The sequence below is a fragment of the Schistocerca piceifrons genome, unplaced genomic scaffold (genome assembly GCF_021461385.2).
Source record: "Schistocerca piceifrons isolate TAMUIC-IGC-003096 unplaced genomic scaffold, iqSchPice1.1 HiC_scaffold_2510, whole genome shotgun sequence".
NCBI lineage: Eukaryota > Metazoa > Arthropoda > Insecta > Orthoptera > Acrididae > Schistocerca > Schistocerca piceifrons.
Window position 1 is genome coordinate 1,716,841 of NW_025728455.1, and position 21,802 is coordinate 1,738,642.

The 21,802-nt window shown below is 39.9% G+C and overlaps 1 protein-coding gene across 1 annotated transcript in view; it reads left to right on the top strand.

Moving 5' to 3' along the window:
- The window catches only part of LOC124743682, a 125,439-nt gene that overhangs the window by 40,521 nt on the left and 63,116 nt on the right, over window positions 1-21,802 (top strand). The window contains exon 3 of the mRNA XM_047248858.1: window positions 9,668-9,846. Within this exon, the coding sequence (XP_047104814.1) occupies window positions 9,668-9,846 (179 nt within the window). The remainder of the gene's footprint in view (window positions 1-9,667; window positions 9,847-21,802) is intronic.

Here is a 21,802-nt window from a genome sequence, read left to right on the forward strand (position 1 = left end):
TGTCGTTTAAGAATATAGTATACCACCAGACACGAGAACACACTGTGTCCTGATGCATTACTCACACCACCATTGTAGGAGTTGAATACGAGAAAAGACATGTTCATTCACAAGAAAGTGCATGTACCTGCTTTTATTTTATCAGCCTGTTCGCAATGAACCAAAAGCTACTTCCTCCTGAATATAGTTTACTACATTATTCAGTTCCTAATTCGAGTGTGTAAAGATAGTGTCTATCCCATCCACAAGAAAAACGTCTCCAGAGTCATCTGCTGCAGCTGTTACATTGTCATTAAGGTATATTAGAAAAAGAAACGGCTCTAGCATGTCAAGTTACTTAGTGACGTGTTCCATACATCATAGTCACGATAAATAAATAAATAAACGTTTTGATGATGTGAACCATCTCACAAAATAGGACACAATTTTTAAACTAAAATATTCACATGACTATGGGCTACTCAATTGAAGAATTCCACTATGTGATAAAAGGAGTTGTTAAGGAGACACATCTTGAATCTACATTGAAAAACTCTTCTATGATCTGAAATTTTTCTTCAGATGGTGTATATTTCAGTTTTTCTGTGCCAAGGTTGCATGAAGGGCAAAGCAAATCCTCCTAGTGTTATGAATATCTCTGTCACTTTCAAACTCGGATTCATTTGAATGTAACAAGTTTTAAAGTTCATAAATGAATTACGAGGCTGTGATTAATATTCTCGGGTTATTAAAGGGATACTTTCTGGACGTATGTGTGAGGACCACTCACATGATTGTAAGTAATTTCTTTGGGGAAATGAATACTTCTTGCCTCTGTGAGAAGTTAGGCAAGAATATTTTCCATTAAGACATCAGTAAATGGAAATATGGAAAGTATATCAACTTACTGACTTCTATATCCCTAGACTTGGAAATTATTCTCATTGCAACAGTAAACAAAGCTAAACATCTTAGCAAGTCTACTCGACGGGTTTTCTAGTTGAACTTTTCATCAGCATGGGCACTCAACAACTTATAACGTCTACACTGTTAACTATTTCTTGTCTGTATTTTCGGTTAATCAGTGGTAGGATGCTTTTGACAGTACAAAACTAGTCGGTGTGTGTGTGTTTCCAAATTTTAAAGGTAGCTCATTAGTGGCAACAAGTCAGTAACTTTTACAAAAGCACAATTTACTATTTTTTCTGCTGTTGATTTTTTACTAGCCTTCACAATAATGCATGTATCACCTGTGAAAATCACTGATTCTGTCTGCTGATGCCAGTAAAGTAATAGATCATTAACATGAAGCAAGAACAGTAGTGAGTACATTTATCAGTCAGTTAATTAGAGCAGAAATTGCTGTGTTCATGAACATGGGTATGTATCGAGGAATAAAAATGTCCAATAGATTGCTTAAGAAGACAAAAGAGACTATAAACGAAAATATTTACAGAGGCAGTTAATAACCACCTGTTAAGCAGTAAGTTCTATACAGTGAAGGATTATTTCATAACACAGAGGTTTCCTAACAATGTAACACAAGTAAATTATAATAACACACCACAGTCATATTACAGCACATTTTCGATCTGCATTTTGTTTTTATGGAAACTTCATCTCAAAGTTCTGTACTGGAAAATACTGACATGCCTCTGAGTCCAATATCTCACTCATTGTGGAGGGATGTTAGCTCAGTATTTTCCGGCAAGCCGATGGGAAGTTATGGTACATGAAATTAAAACCTAACATCATCGTCATACTGTTGATTGCAGTTGATATTGTGTACGTAGAGTATGCAGGTCTGTTGCTAAGAGATGAACGGACAGTACACCACCAGTCTGCTCTATTCACCACCCAGATATTCTAACGTCAGTATTCTGTTTCCCCTAAATCACTTCAGGCAAATGCCCATATGGTTTCTGCTATGAGGCCCCGGCTGACTAACTGCCCCTTCTTGTCAAAATAGATGTGCAGATATCTAAATGTCTGTCCATAAGAATCGTAAGAATTATGTTTGTTGTCCTCAAGCTGTAAAACAACGACATGTAAAACATCCTTAAAATATTGATCCACACAGGCATAAAACTACCATTCCAGCTGTTACATGAACCAGGTTGAGCATGCTTTAGACTGCTTGAAAGTGTGAGTCTACCATCACGAGAACTCTCTGCATACTCCTTCGATGGTGTCAGGAATGCCTCCATGGAAGAGTGTGGTAGGCCTGGGCAGCGATGAATCGGCCACTTTGCAGACAGCATGCCAAGAGTCACTAGCAATGTGTCCCACAGAAGCGTGTCAGGGCCCTTGTTGTTCATGTTTGGTATTAACGACCTTGGAGCATAATTTATAATAACCTCGGGCTTTATGTCAATACTTACTTACTTTACGTGTCCAGATTGCTAACTGTTCTTTAGATCTGATCAGCCAGAACATTGTGACCACCGACCTACCAGTGATATAAACCCACCCAGGCGATGGAACTGTCACACTGTGAGGAATAATTGCCAGTCGACACACGCACAGTGCATCTCTAGTTTTTTTTTTTTTTTTGGTCATCAGTCTACTGACTGGTTTGATGCGGCCCGCCACGAATTTCTATCCTGTGCTACCTCGTCATCTCAGAGTAGCACTTGCAACCTACGTCCTCAATTATTTGCTTGACGTATTCCAATCTCTGTATTCTTCTACAGTTTTTGCCCTCTACAGCTCCCATGGAAGTCATTCCCTCATGTCTTAGCAGATGTCCTATCATCCTGTCCCTTCTCCTTATCAGTGTTTTCCACATATTCCTTTCCTCTCCGATTCTGCGTAGAACCTCCTCATTCCTTACCTTATCAGTCCACCTAATTTTCAACATTCGTCTATAGCACCACATCTCAAATGCTTCGATTCTCTTCTGTTCCGGTTTTCCCACAGTCCATGTTTCGCTACCATACAATGCTGTACTCCAGACGTACATCCTCAGAAATTTCTTCCTCAAATTAAAGCCGGTATTTGATATTAGTAGACTTCTCTTGGCCACAAATGCCTTTTTTGCCATAGCGGATCTGCTTTTGATGTCCTCCTTGCTCCGTCCGTCATTGGTTATTTCACTGCCTAGGTAGCGGAATTCCTTAACTTCATTGACTTCGAGATCATCAATCCTTCATGTTAAGTTTCTCACTGTTCTCATTTCTACTACTTCTCATTACCTTCGTCTTTCTCCGATTTACTCTCAAACCATACTGTGTACTCATTAGACTGTTCATTCCGTTCAGCAGATCATTTAATTCTTCTTCACTTTCACTCAGGATAGCAATGTCATCAGCGAATCGTATCATTGATATCCTTTCACCTTGTATTTTAATTCCACTCCTGAACCTTTCTTTTATTTCCATCATTGCTTCCTCGATGTACAGATTGAAGAGTAGGGGCGAAAGGCTACAGCCTTGTCTTACACCCTTCTTAATACGAGAACTTCGTTCTTGATCGTCCACTCTTATTATTCCCTCTTGGTTGTTGTACATATTGTATATGACCCGTCTCTCCCCATAGGTTATCCCTACTTTTTTCAGAATCTCGAACAGCTTGCATCATTTTATATTGCCGAACGCTTTTTCCAGGTCGACAAATCCTATGAAAGTGTCTTGATTTTTCTTTAGCCTTGCTTCCATTATTAGCCTTAACGTCAGAATTGCCTCTCTCGTCCCTTTACTTTTCCTAAAGCCAAACTGATCGTCACCTAGCGCATTCTCAATTTTATTTTCCATTCTTCTGTATATTATTCTTGTAAGCAACTTCGATGCATGAGCTGTTAAGCTGATTGTGCGATAATTCTCGCACTTGTCGTCTTCGGAATTGTGTGGATGATGCTTTTCCGAAAGTCTGATGGTATATCGCCAGACTCATATATTCTACACACCAACGTGAATAGTCGTTTTGTTGCCACTTCCCCCAATGATATTAGAAATTCTGATGGAATGTTGTCTATCCCTTCTGCCTTATTTGACCGTAAGTCCTCCAAAGCTCTTTTAAATTCCGATTCTAATACTGGATCCCCTAGCTCTTCTAAATCGACTCCTGTTTCTTCTTCTATCACATCAGACAAATCTTCACCCTCATAGAGGCTTTCAATGTATACTTTCCACCTATCTGCTATCGCCTCCGCATTTAACAGTGGAATTCCCGTTGCACTCTTAATGTTACCACCGTTGTTTTTAATGTCACCAAAGGTTGTTTTGACTTTCCTGTATGCTGAGTCTGTCCTTCCGACAATCATATCTTTTTCGATGTCTTCACATTTTTCCTGCAGCCATTTCGTCTTAGCTTCCCTGCACTTCCTATTTATTTCATTCCTCAGCGACTTGTATTTCTGTATTCCTGATTTTCCCGGAACATGTTTGTACTTCCTCCTTTCATCAATCAACTGAAGTATTTCTTCTGTTACCCATGGTTTCTTCACAGCTACCTTCTTTGTGCCTATGTTTTCCTTCCCAACTTCTGTGATGGCCCTTTTTAGAGATGTCCATTCCTCTTCAACTGTACTGCCTACTGCGCTATTCCTTATTGCTGTATCTATAGCGTTAGAGAACTTCAAACGTATCTCGTCATTCCTTAGTACTTCCGTATCCCACTTCTTTGCGTGTTGATTCTTCCTGACTAATGTCTTGAACTTCAGCCTACTCTTCATCACCACCATATTGTGATCTGAGTCTATATCTGCTCCTGGGTACGCCTTACAATCCAGTATCTGATTTCGGAATCTCTGTCTGACCATGATGTAGTCTAATTGAAATCTTCCCGTATCTCCAGGCCTTTTCCAAGTGTACCTCCTCCTCCTCTTGTGATTCTTGGACAGGGTATTCGCTATTACTAGCTGAAACTTGTTACAGAACTCTATTAGTCTTTCTCCTCTTTCATTCCTTGTCCCAAGCCCATATTCTCCTGTAACCTTTTCGTCTACTCCTTCCCCTACAACTGCATTCCAGTCGCCCATGACTATTAGATTTTCGTCCCCCTTTACATACTGCATTACCCTTTCAATATCCTCATACACTTTCTCTATCTGTTCTTCAGCTTGCGACGTCGGCATGTATAGCTGAGCTGTCGTTGTCGGTGTTGGTCTGCTGTCGATTCTGATTCGAACAACCCGGTCACTGAACTGTTCACAGTAACACACCCTCTGCCCTACCTTCCTATTCATAACGAATCCTACACCTGTTATACCATTTTCTGCTGCTGTTGATTTTACCCGATACTCTAGTAATAGCATCTCTAGTATCAGTGAGTATTCTGTCCATGTTTATAATGTGGAAGGCACGTGATATACCTTAGTGTGACCGAGGACAGAGTGTGATGGGCCGGAGGTCCAGCACGGAAACTGCACGACTTGTCAGGTGTTCTGGGACTGCAGTGGTGAGTGTGTTCAACATGTGGCGACACGAAGGTGAAAGCACGTCCACACGTCGTGGGGTTGGGTGGCCACCCATCATTACAGATGTCGTACGTCGTAGGCTGTGCAGACTGGTAAACCAGGACGGGCAGCGGACAGTGGGGGAACTAACATCAAACTTTAGTGCTGGGCTGAGTTCAAGTGTGTCTAGACACACAGTGCACCAAACACTCCTAGTGACAGGCCTCCGCAGCTGACAGCCTGTGTCTCTGCAAATGTTAACGACGTCAGCAACTGCGACTGAAATGGCCACACTACCATCGACTCTCGAACTTGGCGTTATGGTATGTTGTGGCATTATCTGATGAATCTCGATATGCCGCTGGAAGGGCCCCAATCCGTCGTCTTCCAGGGCAACAGTTCCTTGACACGTGTACTGTGGGGTGGAGACAGGTTGGTGGTGACGGCTCCATTATGCTCCAGGGAACACTTACGTGGACATCCGTGAGTCCAATGGAGCTCGTGTAAGGCACCATGACCGCCGAGGAGAATAGTATACTGGTTTGCAGACCACATACACACCTGCATGACGACCATGTTTTCTGAAAGCTTTCTTTTCAGTTAGATAATGCACCATGTCACATGGCCAGGATAGTGATGGACTGGTTCAAGGAACACAGTGACAAGTCCCAATTGATTTGCTGGCCCTCCAACTCACCAGATCTGAACCTGGTCGAAAACATCTGGCATGTGCTTCAACGTGGCGTCGCAGCTCATGGCCCTCCTCCCCGGAATTTACGGGAATTGGGGATTTGTGTGAGCAGATGTAGTTTCAACTCTGTTCAGCGGCCTACAAAGGCCTCACTGCTTCCATACCATGATAAGGCTCCACTATTATCCATGCCAAACGTGAACGTACAGGCTATAAAGTAGGTAGTCATAATGTCCTGGCTGATAAATGAATTTCCAGTACTGAGACACATGGGTGGCTTTGTCATTTGCCATCATAATGTATGCCACTGTGATCGTTTTGCCTGTTTTTGGACATATCGTTAAGTCTTGTGTTGCAACACATTCACAGGAGTTGTTCTTCTTTCATCTCCATTTTCTCAGATTGGTATTGCAGTGTGTGACGGTAGTTCTTAAGTGGTGAAGCACCTGCCATGTCGGAAACAACAGATGATTCGCAGCAGCCAGTGGTTCTTCAGGCTTTATGAGCATCTGATCAGTACAGTTTTGCAATAAATTTTTCATCCTATTTCAGGAGGCTCGTTTACAGAATTAGTCCTTCGCATTAAACTCCACTGGGATATCAGTAGCCTGTGCTGTATTTCTTAACCGTATAAATGGTGCCGGTGATAATCGGACTGCAACTTACCATCTGTTTATGGGTCGAGCTATGTCGAAAGTTGGGTAAATTTGCCGAACTAGCGTTGAATTTAGGAGCCAGACACTACGCGCTCTTTCTCATTGTTTACCACGTCGGCATAAGTGGCAACTGCAGAATGGTACCAGGCATTTGTCGCATTCTCAGCTGCAGAGAAACATAGGACGAGAGCCGATGTTTTCAGAATTTGAGGATGAACTCCCCAATTCGGTCCGCTGAATTTTTGGATGATGTTGTTATTCGCACACACTTTTCCCTTAACGTCCAAAATGTCACATTGTTGTCAAGTCGGATACCCAAATATTTCAGCGGTTCATCGTGGTTTATTTCCTGACCCAGCCTCGCCACTTTAAATTGTATATGTGCGTCTTTATTTCTAATGTGAAAGGCACACATGAGAGTTCTACTGGGATTTAATGTGCAGAACTGTTCTCCATAGTATGTCTTTGAGAATTCACACCACAAACGATTTTCCTTGTGAGCCCATGGCAATATCGCCGATATATATATATATATATATATATATATATATATATATATATATATATATATATATATATATGTGTGTGTGTGTGTGTGTGTGTGTGTGTGTAGACCGGCCGAAGTGGCCGAGCCGTTCTTGGCGCTACAGTTTGGAACCAAGCGACTGCTACGGTCGCAGGTTCGAATCCTGCCTCGGGCAGGGATGTGTGTGATGTCCTAAGGTTAGTTAAAGTTGTTGTCCCATAATGCTCAGATCCATTTGAGCCAATTTTGTGTGTGTGTCATTTCTTCGCCTTCTCCTGTGCCTATTTCTTGTTTGTTGCGTCAAATAAACAGTCTATTTTGAAATAGACGTTCCCCTAATTTTGTCATTCGGAAGTCCTTATTATAAAATTTATCGAGCAGCCGTTGGTGACTGACAGTATCATAGCCAGCCGAGAGATCTGTAAAAGCGAGTCCCATTATCTGTTTCTGTTAGAGGCCGTCCTCTATATGTTGAATGAGACTGAGTATTTTACCGCAACCACCAAGCATAAATCCTACTGGTTCTGGTATGAATTTGGTCTCTAATGCTACAAAAAGTCTTTCAAAACGTATTTTTTCAATGGCCCCATAGAGATGACACAAATGCGACGAAGACGAGAAGTTTGAGGATCTGTAGGGTTTTTAGCAGGGCTACCACTCTAGCTTTCCTCTAGAGTTTCGGAATGTGCATGCTAGTGAGATAGCTATTCATTAACCGTACATCACATTTTAATGCTGTAGTACCAAAATGCTTTATTCCTGTATTGCAGATATGATGCAGGCCAGCAGCCCTGTGTTCCCCCAGTTCTTGGTTTGGCAAAGACGACTGTTTCATTATTCATATCTCGTTCGATTTTCAGTCTTTTTAATTTTATACTTTCCCGTTTAATTGAGGGCGATAAGATGACGTGTAGGGAGTTGCTCTGGTTTGATCAGGTGCTGGAGTTGTAGGATGTCAGGATGTGTTTCCGCCTTAGCGTCGCCTCGCATTGAAGACACTCCCGCAGCACTCCCGGAACATCCGTCGAGTCGTGCAGTTTCTGAAATGCTCGTGCCGAGCCTCTGGGCCATCACAATCCGCCCTTGGAGGAACTCAGGTGGACTGCGTGCCTTCCCATTCTACACACAGACAGCTCGCTCACTGATACCACATGAAGCGTGCGTGTGTGTGTGTGTGTGTGTGTGTGTGTGTGTGTGTGTGTGTGTGTGTGACTAGCACACGTCCCTTGCCAGGTAACGCTGCTACAGTCTGGACGGTTTCATATCGATAGTAGTTTGGTGGTCACAGTGCTTTGGTTGACCAGTGCGCTGACTGTGGCCAAACCCAAATAAAATAACTGCTTCTCTAAACATCTACTGTAGGTGTCTCCCTTATCTGTCTCTGTCATTTGTGCTGCACTTAATGAACCTGACAAAGTTTTTTCTTGAAATGAGAGGGGATTAAATGCAGATATGCTACGCAATGCCACAGCATGAAAATGTAGTGACGATTATGCACAATGAGGCCTTGAGAACCGTTAGTGGCACTGCCGGATCAAGTGCCACACAGTGGTTGCCTGTCCTATCCAACATTGCTCCTGCTTACCTGAGATCTAAACCGACCAATGTGCAAATTCTGAAGCACCGTATGAACTCAGTTCTAAATACCGTATTCCATAAATCCACTGATTGCACACCTGAAGAAAGCCACACACACCACTTTGTGTTTATTTTCGTATTTATCTTCGATGTCACCGAGATGTAGAAAGAATGTGGGAATGAACACCCAAAAGGCGCATCTTATTCAGAAACCAACGGTGAAGCGTGCAGAGTCTCATCTTCGTTGTGGTGAATGCTCATGACTCATCTGCACTCGAATGGCGCAAGGGAGATGTGGCCACCTCCTGATGAAGTGGTGGCTTTATAGTGAAAGTGTTGCATGTGGCTGTGCTGTGGAGGAACAGATACTTGTAGAGAACTGTCGACGCCATGTTTCGAAACTTAGCCTGAAAGACTTGTGTCAAGTGAGACCGAGTGCTATGGTATGATTATGAAATTTGAACATTCACCAATGAACACAATGTACATGTTTGTATGTTATATAAGGAGTACGCTAATAATGATCTATCTATAGCAGGGCCTGTACTTGTTCTATCATTGTATTGGATGAATTTGTGCAGAAGTATTCTTGTATTTCAACAAAGGCCGCTCACTTTACCAAAACGAGTCAACAGCCTCGCATACCATTCGCAATTCACGCTGGATTAACTCATTCTAATATCTTGATTCATACCTAATGACCTGGATATCAGTATCGAAGGGCGACATAAAAACTTGAGAAGTGACTGGCCGAGTTTGGTTTCATTGCTCTGTTCAAGAAAAGACGGTCTAGTATGAAAATGTAACTTGTTACAACAGGTGACCACATTTCATTGTTTAAGGTTGGATGACATTGAATGGAACCTGGAGACACTGCAAACGGATCGGCTGAGGAGTGCGACCCTCACCAAGTTACTGCACGCTGTACAGCAGATCACAAGAGCCATAAACCACAGGAATCGCCTTGTCTTGGATTATAATTGGGAATTTCTTCATAATGACCACAACATCAGCAAAACTGGTGAGTATCTCCTTTGACAGTTTGTTATCTCTGTATATGAAGGGCAATGTCCTGAGTGACTCACTTGTCACAATCCAGCCTTAACCGCCAACGATAGAAATTCGAAATTTGGAGAGTGTAAAGAAACAGTGTTTCAGCACTTACAGGAATTGAATTCCTGTGGGGGGAGAAATAGTGTGTGACTGTCTCTTTTTAAAAATAAATCTTTATTAAAGAACTGTTAAAACAGTTATTGAAGTTACATCTATGTTACTTGAATTTTTGCTTAGAAATAAAAAGAAATACCGTTTTCATCGTTTTTGGAATAAGCAGTGAAATGTTTTATGAAATTATTTCATTATGGAAGCATTTTAAAGCTAAATTAATTAAAATTTGTATTTGGGTTCTCGATTAGAAACAAGAAATACGTGTTTCGGTGTTTTTGGAAATTCAGCCCCTAAGTGAATGAACTAGTGTGTGACTCATCATTCACTAGCCCAAACTGCTAATGAGAAACTTGAACTACTAGAATGGGAGCTGGTCTTATACTGTTAACACCATTTAGTGAGGCATTGTTCGAAACTGCATCCCTAAGAGGGTCAAGTAGGGGCTGAAATCTTTTTTCAAGACATGTCACTCTTATGTTAATTGTGATGCTAGAGCTTGAAAACTGGTATTTGGTTTCTGAATCAGAAATAAAAAAAATACATGCTTCAGTATTTTTGAAAATTCAGCTACTAAGGGGTTAAAATAGTGGGTGAAAGTTTATTTTGAAAATAAATCATTATTACAGTACTAATAAACATTTTTAAAGATGTATCTCTGAAAAATGGGATAGGACTTCTTCGTTAGTAATTAAAAAGTATGTGTTTTGGTGTTTTTGGTATTTTAGTCGCTAAGGAGGTGAAACAGGCAATGAAAATTTTTATGAAAGTATTTTATTAAGTAATCCTTTTTATAGCTAAATCGAAGAAAATTTGTATTTGTGTTCTTGGTTGGAAATTTAAAAAACTAAGTGTTTCGGTGTTTCTGGAAATTCAGCTGCTAAGGAGGTAAAATTGGGAATGAAAATGGTTCTGGAAATATTTGATTACGAAAGAATTTTTCAAACAAAATGTTGAAAGTTTGTATTTGGCTTCTTGGTTAAACGTAAAAAAATTGATGTTTAAATATTTTCTGGAAATGGAACCCCTAAGGGGTTGAAATAGGGGACGTTAGTTTTTACAAAAAATTTCGTTATATTAAAACATATTTAAAGTTAAAGCTATGAAAATTGGTATTTGACTTGTAAAGAAATATGCGTTAGGGAATGAAAATTTCGATGACAGTAAATATCACCGAAATTACTCAAAAGGGTGGATTAACGAGGATCTCTGACTCCAGTTACCAGAATTGATTTCTGGTCGGAAGTGCATTCGGAAAAGACCATACTTCTACGGCCTTAATTAGCGTGAAATGCTTAGAAGATGTAGTGATTTCTGAACGACGTAAAAATCCGATGAAGAAATAACCGGTGTGGACCATACACTCCACACAAGAGAAGCGGTAGGTGCTAAGATAGTTGTTAAATGAAGCGGAATGTGCCCTTTAAGTTATGTTAGGACGTAAATCTTGTCTAAGATAAAGAACACATAGATTATGGGGCTGTGTTTACCGCAGACTCCTCGATGTGACACGAATGGTACACTACCCCTTGCCTACATGTCGGTGCTTATATACCCGCGTTAGAGTCATGCTACATTGGAGATATGCTGTAGCAAGACCTTTCAGATGGAAACTTTTTGCAAATGGAAAAATGTTTTAAAAAGTCTGATGTCAGATGTGGCTTTCAGGTTAATAACACCCTAAAACTACGAATAAAACATAAACTGAAAGGGAACTATGATAAATTTATAAATTTGATGCCTCTGGAGTATAAAGGATTGACTGCAGTAATTGTGACAAATATTATATCGGTCAAACGGGCCGCTCTTTTGAATTAAGGTTTAAAGAACTCTGACTGAAAAAAAATGGCTTTGGGACAGCATTTATCTGATACTGGTCGTTCCATAGAGAGCTGTATGCGTATTCTTCACCGATTGGGAAAAAGCCGTGCTCTTAATTTGTTAGAGTAGCAAAAAATAGAGAACCAACTCAACTGCTTAACTGGCAAAACGACTTTGCGCCTAATGCCTACTTTGCTTAATTTGACAATGTTTTACTCTAATCACTTCACGCCTCTGTTATATATAGTGTGTTGACAAGTTCACCTAGTATTGAGTGCATCACATATTTACTTCGTTTTCATACGTTTTACGCATGACTCTAGTATGTTCTTGTTCCTTCTCTATTCATTTCATAGACTACATTAATCAGATGATGTAGATCATCCACTGTTACGGACTTTTTATCGTTCTTTTCTTGCAACGGAGCACCGCTGGGTACGAGATGCCCTCTGCCGGTCACGTCCCTCCAGCCACCTCCCGCCTGTGCGGAGTTCTGTGGTTAGCGGGGCAGAGGGCGCTGATTATGTGCTGCACTATGTTTTCTTTCATTTGTGGCTTCTTTAGTGATTTGTGTTATGGTTGTTTAATATTACCCGGTGCACTATCAACGGTGTTTAATATTTATGTCATTATCTAGAATATTGGCACTAGAGCACAAGTCAACCACTGTTTCTTAACTCTTCCCCCCTTTTAGCAATATTAATTTTGTCGTGTTCTTCTTTTTATTGCTTTTTATTAATGTAATGCCTGTTATACGTTATAAGCTTATTACAGACTTCAACGTTTGTACCAGCCCTTTATTTTCGCTATTTCAATTAATTATTGAAAACTAGTGTGTGCCGACATTAGCGACATCTGGTGAACTTACAACACAAACATCTTGTGGCTACTGTACGACAACTTGTTTACACAGTAGTACTACTGACAAAATGACTCGTGCGTGTGATGTTATTTATATGTATTTGACGATGCTGGTGCTGATTCCGCATTTAACATTTGACGATGCCACTGTGGCTGCAGTACATTAGGACTTTGTTTCTATGAAATAGGTATGCCTCTTCATATTCAAAGTGCACAAATGTAAATTTTGTCAGCACTACTTTTCATTATGGTCTGTATTGTTCTTAAGCTGCATATAGTTTGCGAGTGAATTTAAGTTTTTCCCATTTTTGCTGCAGATCTAATGATGGTCATTAAAGACCGAAACCGATAATCTGTTAACAAAAAGTTTGTGACTATAGACGTAAATTAAAGGAAACTTTTTGATCGCCCCTTATATAAATCAGACATTATTTCTTCCTGTACTTGCCCTCTATTTGTCTGCAGCACCTCTTGCAACACTGCAATTATCTGCGTTTTCCTGACACATTTCCGAGAACCTCTTTTTCTCCTCAATATACACGACGTTTTATACTCTTTTTATTCAATATTGCTCCATACACCATCATTATGCTGACCCCTTTCAACATACAGGGACGTCTCCTTCATTAAGTCTTGAGTTCTTTTACGTAATACCTTATAACTACACTTAGTTGAATGTTCAGGCTTTTACTAGCTTCATATTCCATGCAACGTACATAGATATGAGATAATATGGCTCTGTGTCTCCATACACATCACGTTCTCTACTATCTAGATCAGATATAAATGTATATATATTTGTTAACGTTGTTCTCAGATGCAAACTCTCGTTTCAGATTTCTGTCTTGATTCAAAGTGGTCAGTATGAGCTAATTGTTTCAGCTGCGCCATTCTAGTCAAGATAGTCAAAAATAAAGACAAATAACACTTAATTAATAAGAACGAAAGATAAACGGAAGTATGATCCTTGAATTTGGAAATAAAGTTCCATCCAGTTCAGGCCTCTTAGTTCGCCAAACAGTGTAACTACGATGCAGAAGTACCTTCCCAACAGACTCTTAAATACTGTTATCTATAATTTTTTCCAGGGCTATAATGTTCCTGAGTCTCAATTCCTTCCAGATTTTCAGATATTCGAGAGACATTCACGTGAGGTTTCGTACAATTCTGAGTGGTTGCTTATATACCTGCATATCCATTTTAGTTTGTGCCACTCTGCTTTATTCATTACTCTTTACTAGTACCAGTTATCCTACTTTGAAATTAGATGGGGTTACAGATTTTACATCATATCACCATTTCGCATCTAACATTCTTTCCCCTATGTTTACTCTTTCTTGTGCTTGATTATTGCCTAATGAGATATCGAATAAAACAAGAAAGTCAGTCAGCTCTGGTTTATGGTTACATATTAATTTGTATGATGCAAATACTGTTGCATCAGGCTTGTGGTTGTTAATGATGGCTTCTAATTCCTTAATATTATTACCCCATGTTGAATGTTTCCTCTACATCTTCTGCAAAGTCCCCTATAACCTTATTTATCTAAGGGAAAATCCTAAGATAATTATGTATCATATCCTGACAACATTTCTTCACTTTTTTAGCATCAAACCGTTTACCGCCGACCGGAGTGGCCGAGCGTTTCTAGGCAGGTTCGAATCCTGCCTCGGGCATGTATGTGTGTGATGTCCTTAGGTTAGTTAGGTTTCAGCAGTTCTAAGTTCTAGGGGACTGATGGCCGCAACAGTTAAGCCCCATAGTGCTCAGAGCCATTTGAACCATTTTTTGGAAACCGTTTACCATTACTCACCACGACATTCTGAGGCCTACCTAACTCAACAAAATTGTTGTTACCCAGCTTTTCTGTAGGTGTTGTGGTATTAGCTCTTCTGTCTGGAAATAGCTTAATGTATTTACTGAATCCACTGAAGTAGACCAAAGCACACTCCTCTAGAACTAGGCGTAGGTCGAAAATGATAAACTGCTAATAATTCCACTGTGTTCAAGGGATTGCATATTCCCTTGCACAGTGCTATTTACTAATCTTCTATTTAACTCAAAACGCATATTTTCTAAAGTTACTCTCTCATTGAAGTTTGTAATGGATTTCTTAGTCCCTTAATGCTCTTACTCTAAATACACTTAGTCTATTAAAATGGCAGATTTTTGGAGGGGAAGCATATTATCCGTTCTGGCAAATCCATGTTCGTCCTCTTGCACCAAATTCCTTGATGGATATTGTAATATTGTGCTACTATGGGATAATTAGGGTCTCCCAAATGATGTTTTACTGATCTCCGAAGATCACCCTATTCTGTTCTCTTTCAGAGTACCGACATATTTTCTTCAAAGCAATTTCCGCTTTGATTTCATTTATAGCAAAAGTGGGTACCAAATCGTTTTTAGTTAATGTAAGTTCAGACGCCTTATATAGTTCAGCATTCTAGGCAACCTGTTGGCCGCCAAAGTACACTTTCTTCATATGTTTTTAATTTCATGATCGAACTGTTGCAGGAACATTGCTCACCTGGCATGTTTTAGCTGACAAGTTTGCAAAAATGTTAATGCTTTAAAATCATTGCATATTATTACTTGGTGATTCAACAAAGAATGCTCAGATTTCTTCATTCCAAATACGATGGACAGTGCGTCTAGCTCTGATACTCCTTTATTATGCTCCACTGATTGCAGTGATTAAGTGGTAAAAGCTATCATCTTACACACTTCAATACCCCTTCTTTTTATTTTATACACTCTTTTACCATATGCACCAGAGTTCAATAAAATAAAAGAAGTCTTCTCAAAATGTGAGTGATTCAGCAGCGGGTTATTTACGAAATGATTTTTTAGCTTTTAAAATGTGGGCTGATATTCTTTAATCTGAACCCAGGGGCTATCCTCTTTTAACATCTGATGTGTGTAAGAAGCGTAGAATGACTCCTTCTACAAAACGCCGATAAGACATAAACAAGTTAAACATGGCTTTACGTAGTTGCTTTTTCTTTGACGTTCAAACAGCTCAGTCACGGAGAACCTGGATGGTTTTGCTAAAATACGTTCTCCGTTAAACACATGGAGCAAGAAATACAATTGGTTCTTAGTGCATGCCATACTTTCTTAATTCAGTTTTGAGCCACCTTTTCCTACTTCATCACATACATTGTCCAGAAAATTAAAATACTCTTCCCAAGTAGGGCATGCAACTTCATGTTGTCTACGTAAAATGTCACTTGCCCTAATGCTTCCTGCCTCTGTAACAGCGCCATAGATCTTAAAATATTACAGACAGAGGGAAATACTCTATACCCATGAAAAAATCCATTATATATACGGGACACATAATTTCTTCATTCTTTTGCCAATGGAAAATTCCAGTAACCACAAATTATATCCAACCATTCATGTGAAACAAGTAGCTCCTCAGAATTATTGCAATAACTTCGTATATTTTGTGCTCTATCCCTCATTAAATTTTGTTTAAACTATAAGAATCCAGTACCAGCCTTACAATTCTATCGCATTTCAGTGCTACCACCAGTGGATTTTTAAAAATATGTATTGCCTGTTCCAATATTCCCCAATCTAACGTTCGTTGAATCATTTTTTAAGAGGTTCTTGGCAACTGGTCATCATTAGATATGGTTTCTTGAAAAATATTTCCAACTTCTTACATTTAAATTGCATTATTAATATGTTTCCATACATGTGAAAACACATTGTTATGCTTGACTAACACTTGCCTAAGCTCTTCTCTCTGTTTACATGAAACTAGATGCTCACACTGAATTTTATGTTCAGTACACAGTGGATCCTGATATTTGTAATTCTATTATAGGGTGGCTCAACTTATTATGAACTACACTGAAGCGCCAAAGAAACTGGTATAGGCTCACGTATTCAAATGCAGAGATATCTAAACAATCAGAATACGGCGCTCCGGTCGGCAATGCCTTCATAAGACAACAAATCTCTGGCGCAGTTGTTAAATGGGCCTTCGGAGACAATGACTGCATGACACAAAGCTTTACGCCTCGCCTGGTCCCGTCAACACCGACATTGGACTGTTGATGACTGGAAACGTGATGCCTGGTCGGAAGAGTCCTGTTTCAAATTGTATCGAGTGGATGGATGTGTTCGGATATTGTAATGTTGTTGACTGGAAAGATGTTACCTGCTCGCAAGACTCTGGTTTCAAATTGAATCGAGCGAATGGACTTGTACCTCATGAATCCATGGACCCTGCATATCAACAGGGGACTGTTCAAGCTGGTGGAGTCTCTGTAATGGTGTGGGGCGTGTGCAGTTGGAGTGGTATGACCACTAATACACCTGGATACGACTCTGACAGGTGACACGTACTTAAGCATCCTGTTTGATCACGTGCATCCACCAGGACAATGCAACATCCCACACATCCAGAATTGCTACAGAGTGGCTCCAGGAATGCTCTTCTGAGTTTAAACACTTCCGCTGACCACCAGACTACCCAGTCATGAACATTGTTGAGCATATCCGGGATGCCTTGCAACGTGCTATTCAAAAGAGATCTCCAATCTCCACCCCCTTGTAATGTTACGGATTTGTGGACAGTCCTGCAGGATATATGGTGTCAGTTTCCTCCAGCACTACTTCAGACTGTAGTCGAGTCTGTACCACGACGTGTTGTGGCACTTCTGCGTGCTCGCGGGGCCTTACATGATATTTGGCAGGTGTACCAGCTTTTCTTTACCCTTCAGGTAAAAATGGGAACCTTCATGGGTGGAGGATGGATAGCTACCGCACCATACAACTCCCTTAATTGTACTGGGACTCGTTTATGAGTTTCAGGGACACACATATTATGCACTTACTTCTCCAATACATATTGATTATAAACCACCTGCATGAGTTTTGTACTCGATAAATCATATAAATCATATATAATATCATCAACGATTTTACTTAGAAATATTGAATCATCTTTGGTGATGTGTCATCTCTCTCACCGTCCATGGTCGTGTTGGGAGTAAACAGGAAAGACGGTCTGCTTGTGTATTATAACTTACATCAAGTACATGTCTAATTAATTACATCTTCTAGTAATTCAGACTGTCTGTCTGTGAGTTTGTCTGATTAGCATGGTATTTCAGTTAAGATGTATATTCCGCGTAATGAGCCTGGTCAAGTTAGACCAAGTTAGGCCAATTTGAAATTATTTAAGCATGATTGTGGCAATGGAATTCTTACTTTAGGCTTCAAAATCTTGTTTTGGAACCAGTTTCGCCGCATATGTGTGTGTGTGTGTGTGTGTGTGTGTGTGTGTGTGTGTGTGTGTGTGTGTGTGTCTGTGTGTGTCTGTGTGTATGTGAGTGTGTGTGTGTGTGTGTGTGTGTGTGTGTGTGTGAGAGAGAGAGAGAGAGAGAGAGAGAGAGAGAGAGAGAAAGAGAGAGAGACTGAGAGACAGAGGGAGGGAGAGGGAGAGAGAGAAAGAGAGATAGTTCGAGCGTTTGTGTACAAAAATGTCTTACGTAACAAACTTTGACTTCAATGTGAAAGTTATGGAAATAATGCAGCTTGACTCCATTTTTGCGCGAGATTTACACAATAAAGTTATTAAATACAGATAAATGTGTGTGTGTGTGAACGAAATATTACTGTCAAGCAAATGATGCCTGTCTCTCACATTGGTTCCCGTTCAAGTTAATGTTACGTAATTCTTTACTGCATATCTTTGAACTTAGCGACATCATTATGCTTGATTTTAATACCACGGTGTGGCTGTTTGGAGAGGCTGATGAGACGGTGGTGGGAGGGGAGAAGGGGGGGGGGGAGGGCGTGGGTTGTAACTTGATAGACAAGGGGGCGTGGCTGCCGCTATCTTAGATTATGACGTGGGTCACATGATGTAAAGAAAGTGGTCCAGAACATATGTATAATGTAATGAAAGAGGCCCAGCATCCCCATACACTGTGCGACTTACACTTTTGTTGTTGTTGTTGTTGTGGTCTTCAGTCCTGAGACTGGTTTGATGCAGCTCTCCATGCTACACTATCCTGTGCAAGGTTTTTCATCTCCCAGTACCTACTGCAACCTACATCCTTCTGAATCTGCTTAGTGTATTCATCTCTTGGTCTCCCTCTACGATTTTTACCCTCCGCGCTGCCCTCCAATACTAAATTGGTGATCCCTTGATGCCTCAGAACATGTCCTACCAACCGATCCCTTCTTCTGGTCAAGTTGTGCCACAAACTTCTCTTCCCCCCAATCCTATTCAATACTTCCTCATTAGTTACGTGATCTACCCATCTAATCTTCAGCATTCTTCTGTAGCACCACATTTCGAAAGCTTCTATTCTCTTCTTGTCCAAACTGGTTATCGTCCATGTTTCACTTCCATACATGGCTACACTCCATAGAATACTTTCAGAAATGACTTCCTGACACTTAAATCAATACTGGATGTTAACAAATTTCTCTTCTTCAGAAACGCTTTCCTTGCCATTGCCAGCCTACATTTTATATCCTCTCTACTTCGACCATCATCAGTTATTTTGCTCCCCAAATAGCAAAACTCCTTTACTACTTTAAGTGCCTCATTTCCTAATCTAATTCCCTCAGCATCACCTGACTTAATTAGACTACATTCCATTATCCTTGTTTTGCTTTTGTTGATGTTCATCTTATATCCTCCTTTCAAGACACTGTCCATTCCATTCAACTGCTCTTCCAAGTCCTTTGCTGTCTCTGACAGAATTACAATGTCATCGGCGAACCTCAAAGTTTTTATTTCTTCTCCATGAATTTTAATACCTACTCCGAATTTTTCTTTTGTTTCCTTTACTGCTTGCTCAATATACAGATTGAACAACATCGGGGAGAGGCTACAACCCTGTCTTACTCCCTTCCCAACCACTGCTTCCCTTTCATGTCCCTCGACTCTTATAACTGCCATCTGGTTTCTGTACAAATTGTAAATAGCCTTTCGCTCCCTGTATTTTACCCCTGCCACCTTTAGAATTTGAAATAGTGTATTCCAGTCAACATTGTCAAAAGCTTTCTCTAAGTCTACAAATGCTAGAAACGTAGGTTTGCCTTTCCTTAATCTTTCTTCTAAGATAAGTCGTAAGGTTAGTATTGCCTCACGTGTTCCAATGTTTCTACGGAATCCAAACTGATCTTCCCCGAGGTTGGCCTCTACCAGTTTTTCCATTCGTCTGTAAAGAATTCGTGTTAGTATTTTGCAGCTGTGACTTATTAAGCTGATAGTTCGGTAATTTTCACATCTGTCAACACCTGCTTTCTTTGGGATTGGAATTATTATATTCTTCTTGAAGTCTGAGGGTATTTCGCCTGTTTCATACATCTTGCTCACCAGATGGTAGAGTTTTGTCAGGACTGGCTCTCCCACGGCCTTCAGTAGTTCCAATGGAATATTGTCTACTCCGGGGGCCTTGTTTCGACTCAGGTCTTTCAGTGCTCTGTCAAACTCTTCACGCAGTATCATATCTCCCATTTCATCTTCATCTACATCCTCTTCCATTTCCATAATATTGTCTTCAAGTACATTGCCCTTGTATAGGCCCTCTATATACTCCTTCCACCTTTCTGCTTTCCCTTCTTTGCTTAGAACTGGGTTTCCATCTGAGCTCTTGATATTCATACAAGTCGTTCTCTTATCTCCAAAGGTCTCTTTAATTTTCCTGTAGGCGGTATCTATCTTACCCCTAGTGAGATAGGCCTCTACATCCTTACATTTGTCCTCTAGCCATCCCTGCTTAGCCATTTTGCACTTCCTGTCGATCTCATTTTTGAGACGTTTGTATTCCTTTTTGCCTGTTTCACTTACTGCATTTTTATATTTCCTCCTTTCATCAATTAAATTCAATATTTTGTACCAAATCGAATTTACTGCAAACTAATAGAACGGCCTGGCACCAACATGGAGAGAAGCGATTAACTGATCAGTGATAGAAGGAGTTACAGTGAACGTTTCGCAGCTATGTGGACATACAGTGTCGAAAATGGAAATTGTTACCGTAAAACACCAGTAAGATTTTTGCTTAACTTTGCGCAAATGTTTATCATTAATAGGTATTAAGGTGTTAAACATTCGGTTTATTCGAGACTAGTGTCCATCATGATAAACGCTCTCCAAATGTCCTCTTGAAGAACTTATTGCCATGCTTAAAATATATGATATGGCATTTCATACGTATGTTTTGGCTGGAAGTTGGTATGAATTAATGTCATCCTATCGCATCATAGTTTTCAACTGCTGGGAAAATTAATTTTTCTTTATTTAAAATCATAGGTGTCACCACCGAATGTGGGGAGAGAGGGCGACAATGGGGACATGTGGGAAAAGGTTTCTTCAAAAGCAATTTCAAGTTTTTGAGTCTCACGAGGATAGATCCCCAGCGATGGGATCGACTTTCTGAAATCATTTACACAGTGATATACGTCAAGGTCTCAAGTTTCAGACGCTGCAGGCAGTCACCATCACAGGCATTCATTTACGAGTAATCGACGAAAAAAATTCGGAATTTCGCCTAATAATCTTCAACTTTAAAGAAGACACTTTTAAACAGACTGCTTGCACAGGCCTCACATGTAGGAAGTTAAGAGTTCAGAACTAGTCAGGTAGATAAAATTTTTTTATTTTTAAACGTTTTTTGAAACGACTTTAATCATTATTTTTGCTAAATTAATTGGGTTCTATTTCTTTATTTCCATTCCTTTGTAACATAATTTTAATCAATATATTTTTAAAATTGCTCTCACTTTTTCTGATGCGTTTTGAACTTGGAATTTATTTACATTTCATTTTATTATTTTTGTTTATTAATTCCGACTCAAATTCTTCTTCTTTATCATTCTATGTTTCTCACCATGTTATTGCATTCATTATTTCCATTCCACATTTGGCTTAGATTTCGTTTTATTTGTAATCCCTTCTTTTGTTTAAATCACCATTTTACTTAGTCCCTAGTGGAATAAGAATAAATTTTTAAAATGTTTTTATCATTTAACCATCCAAAGAAGGAACATCTTAAATAGAAATATACATTTTTGGCACAAATGCACAGCCAGTATAAAGAGACTATTTCGTCTTTTGTTGTTATACGATTCATCCGTTGTTTCAAATGTTT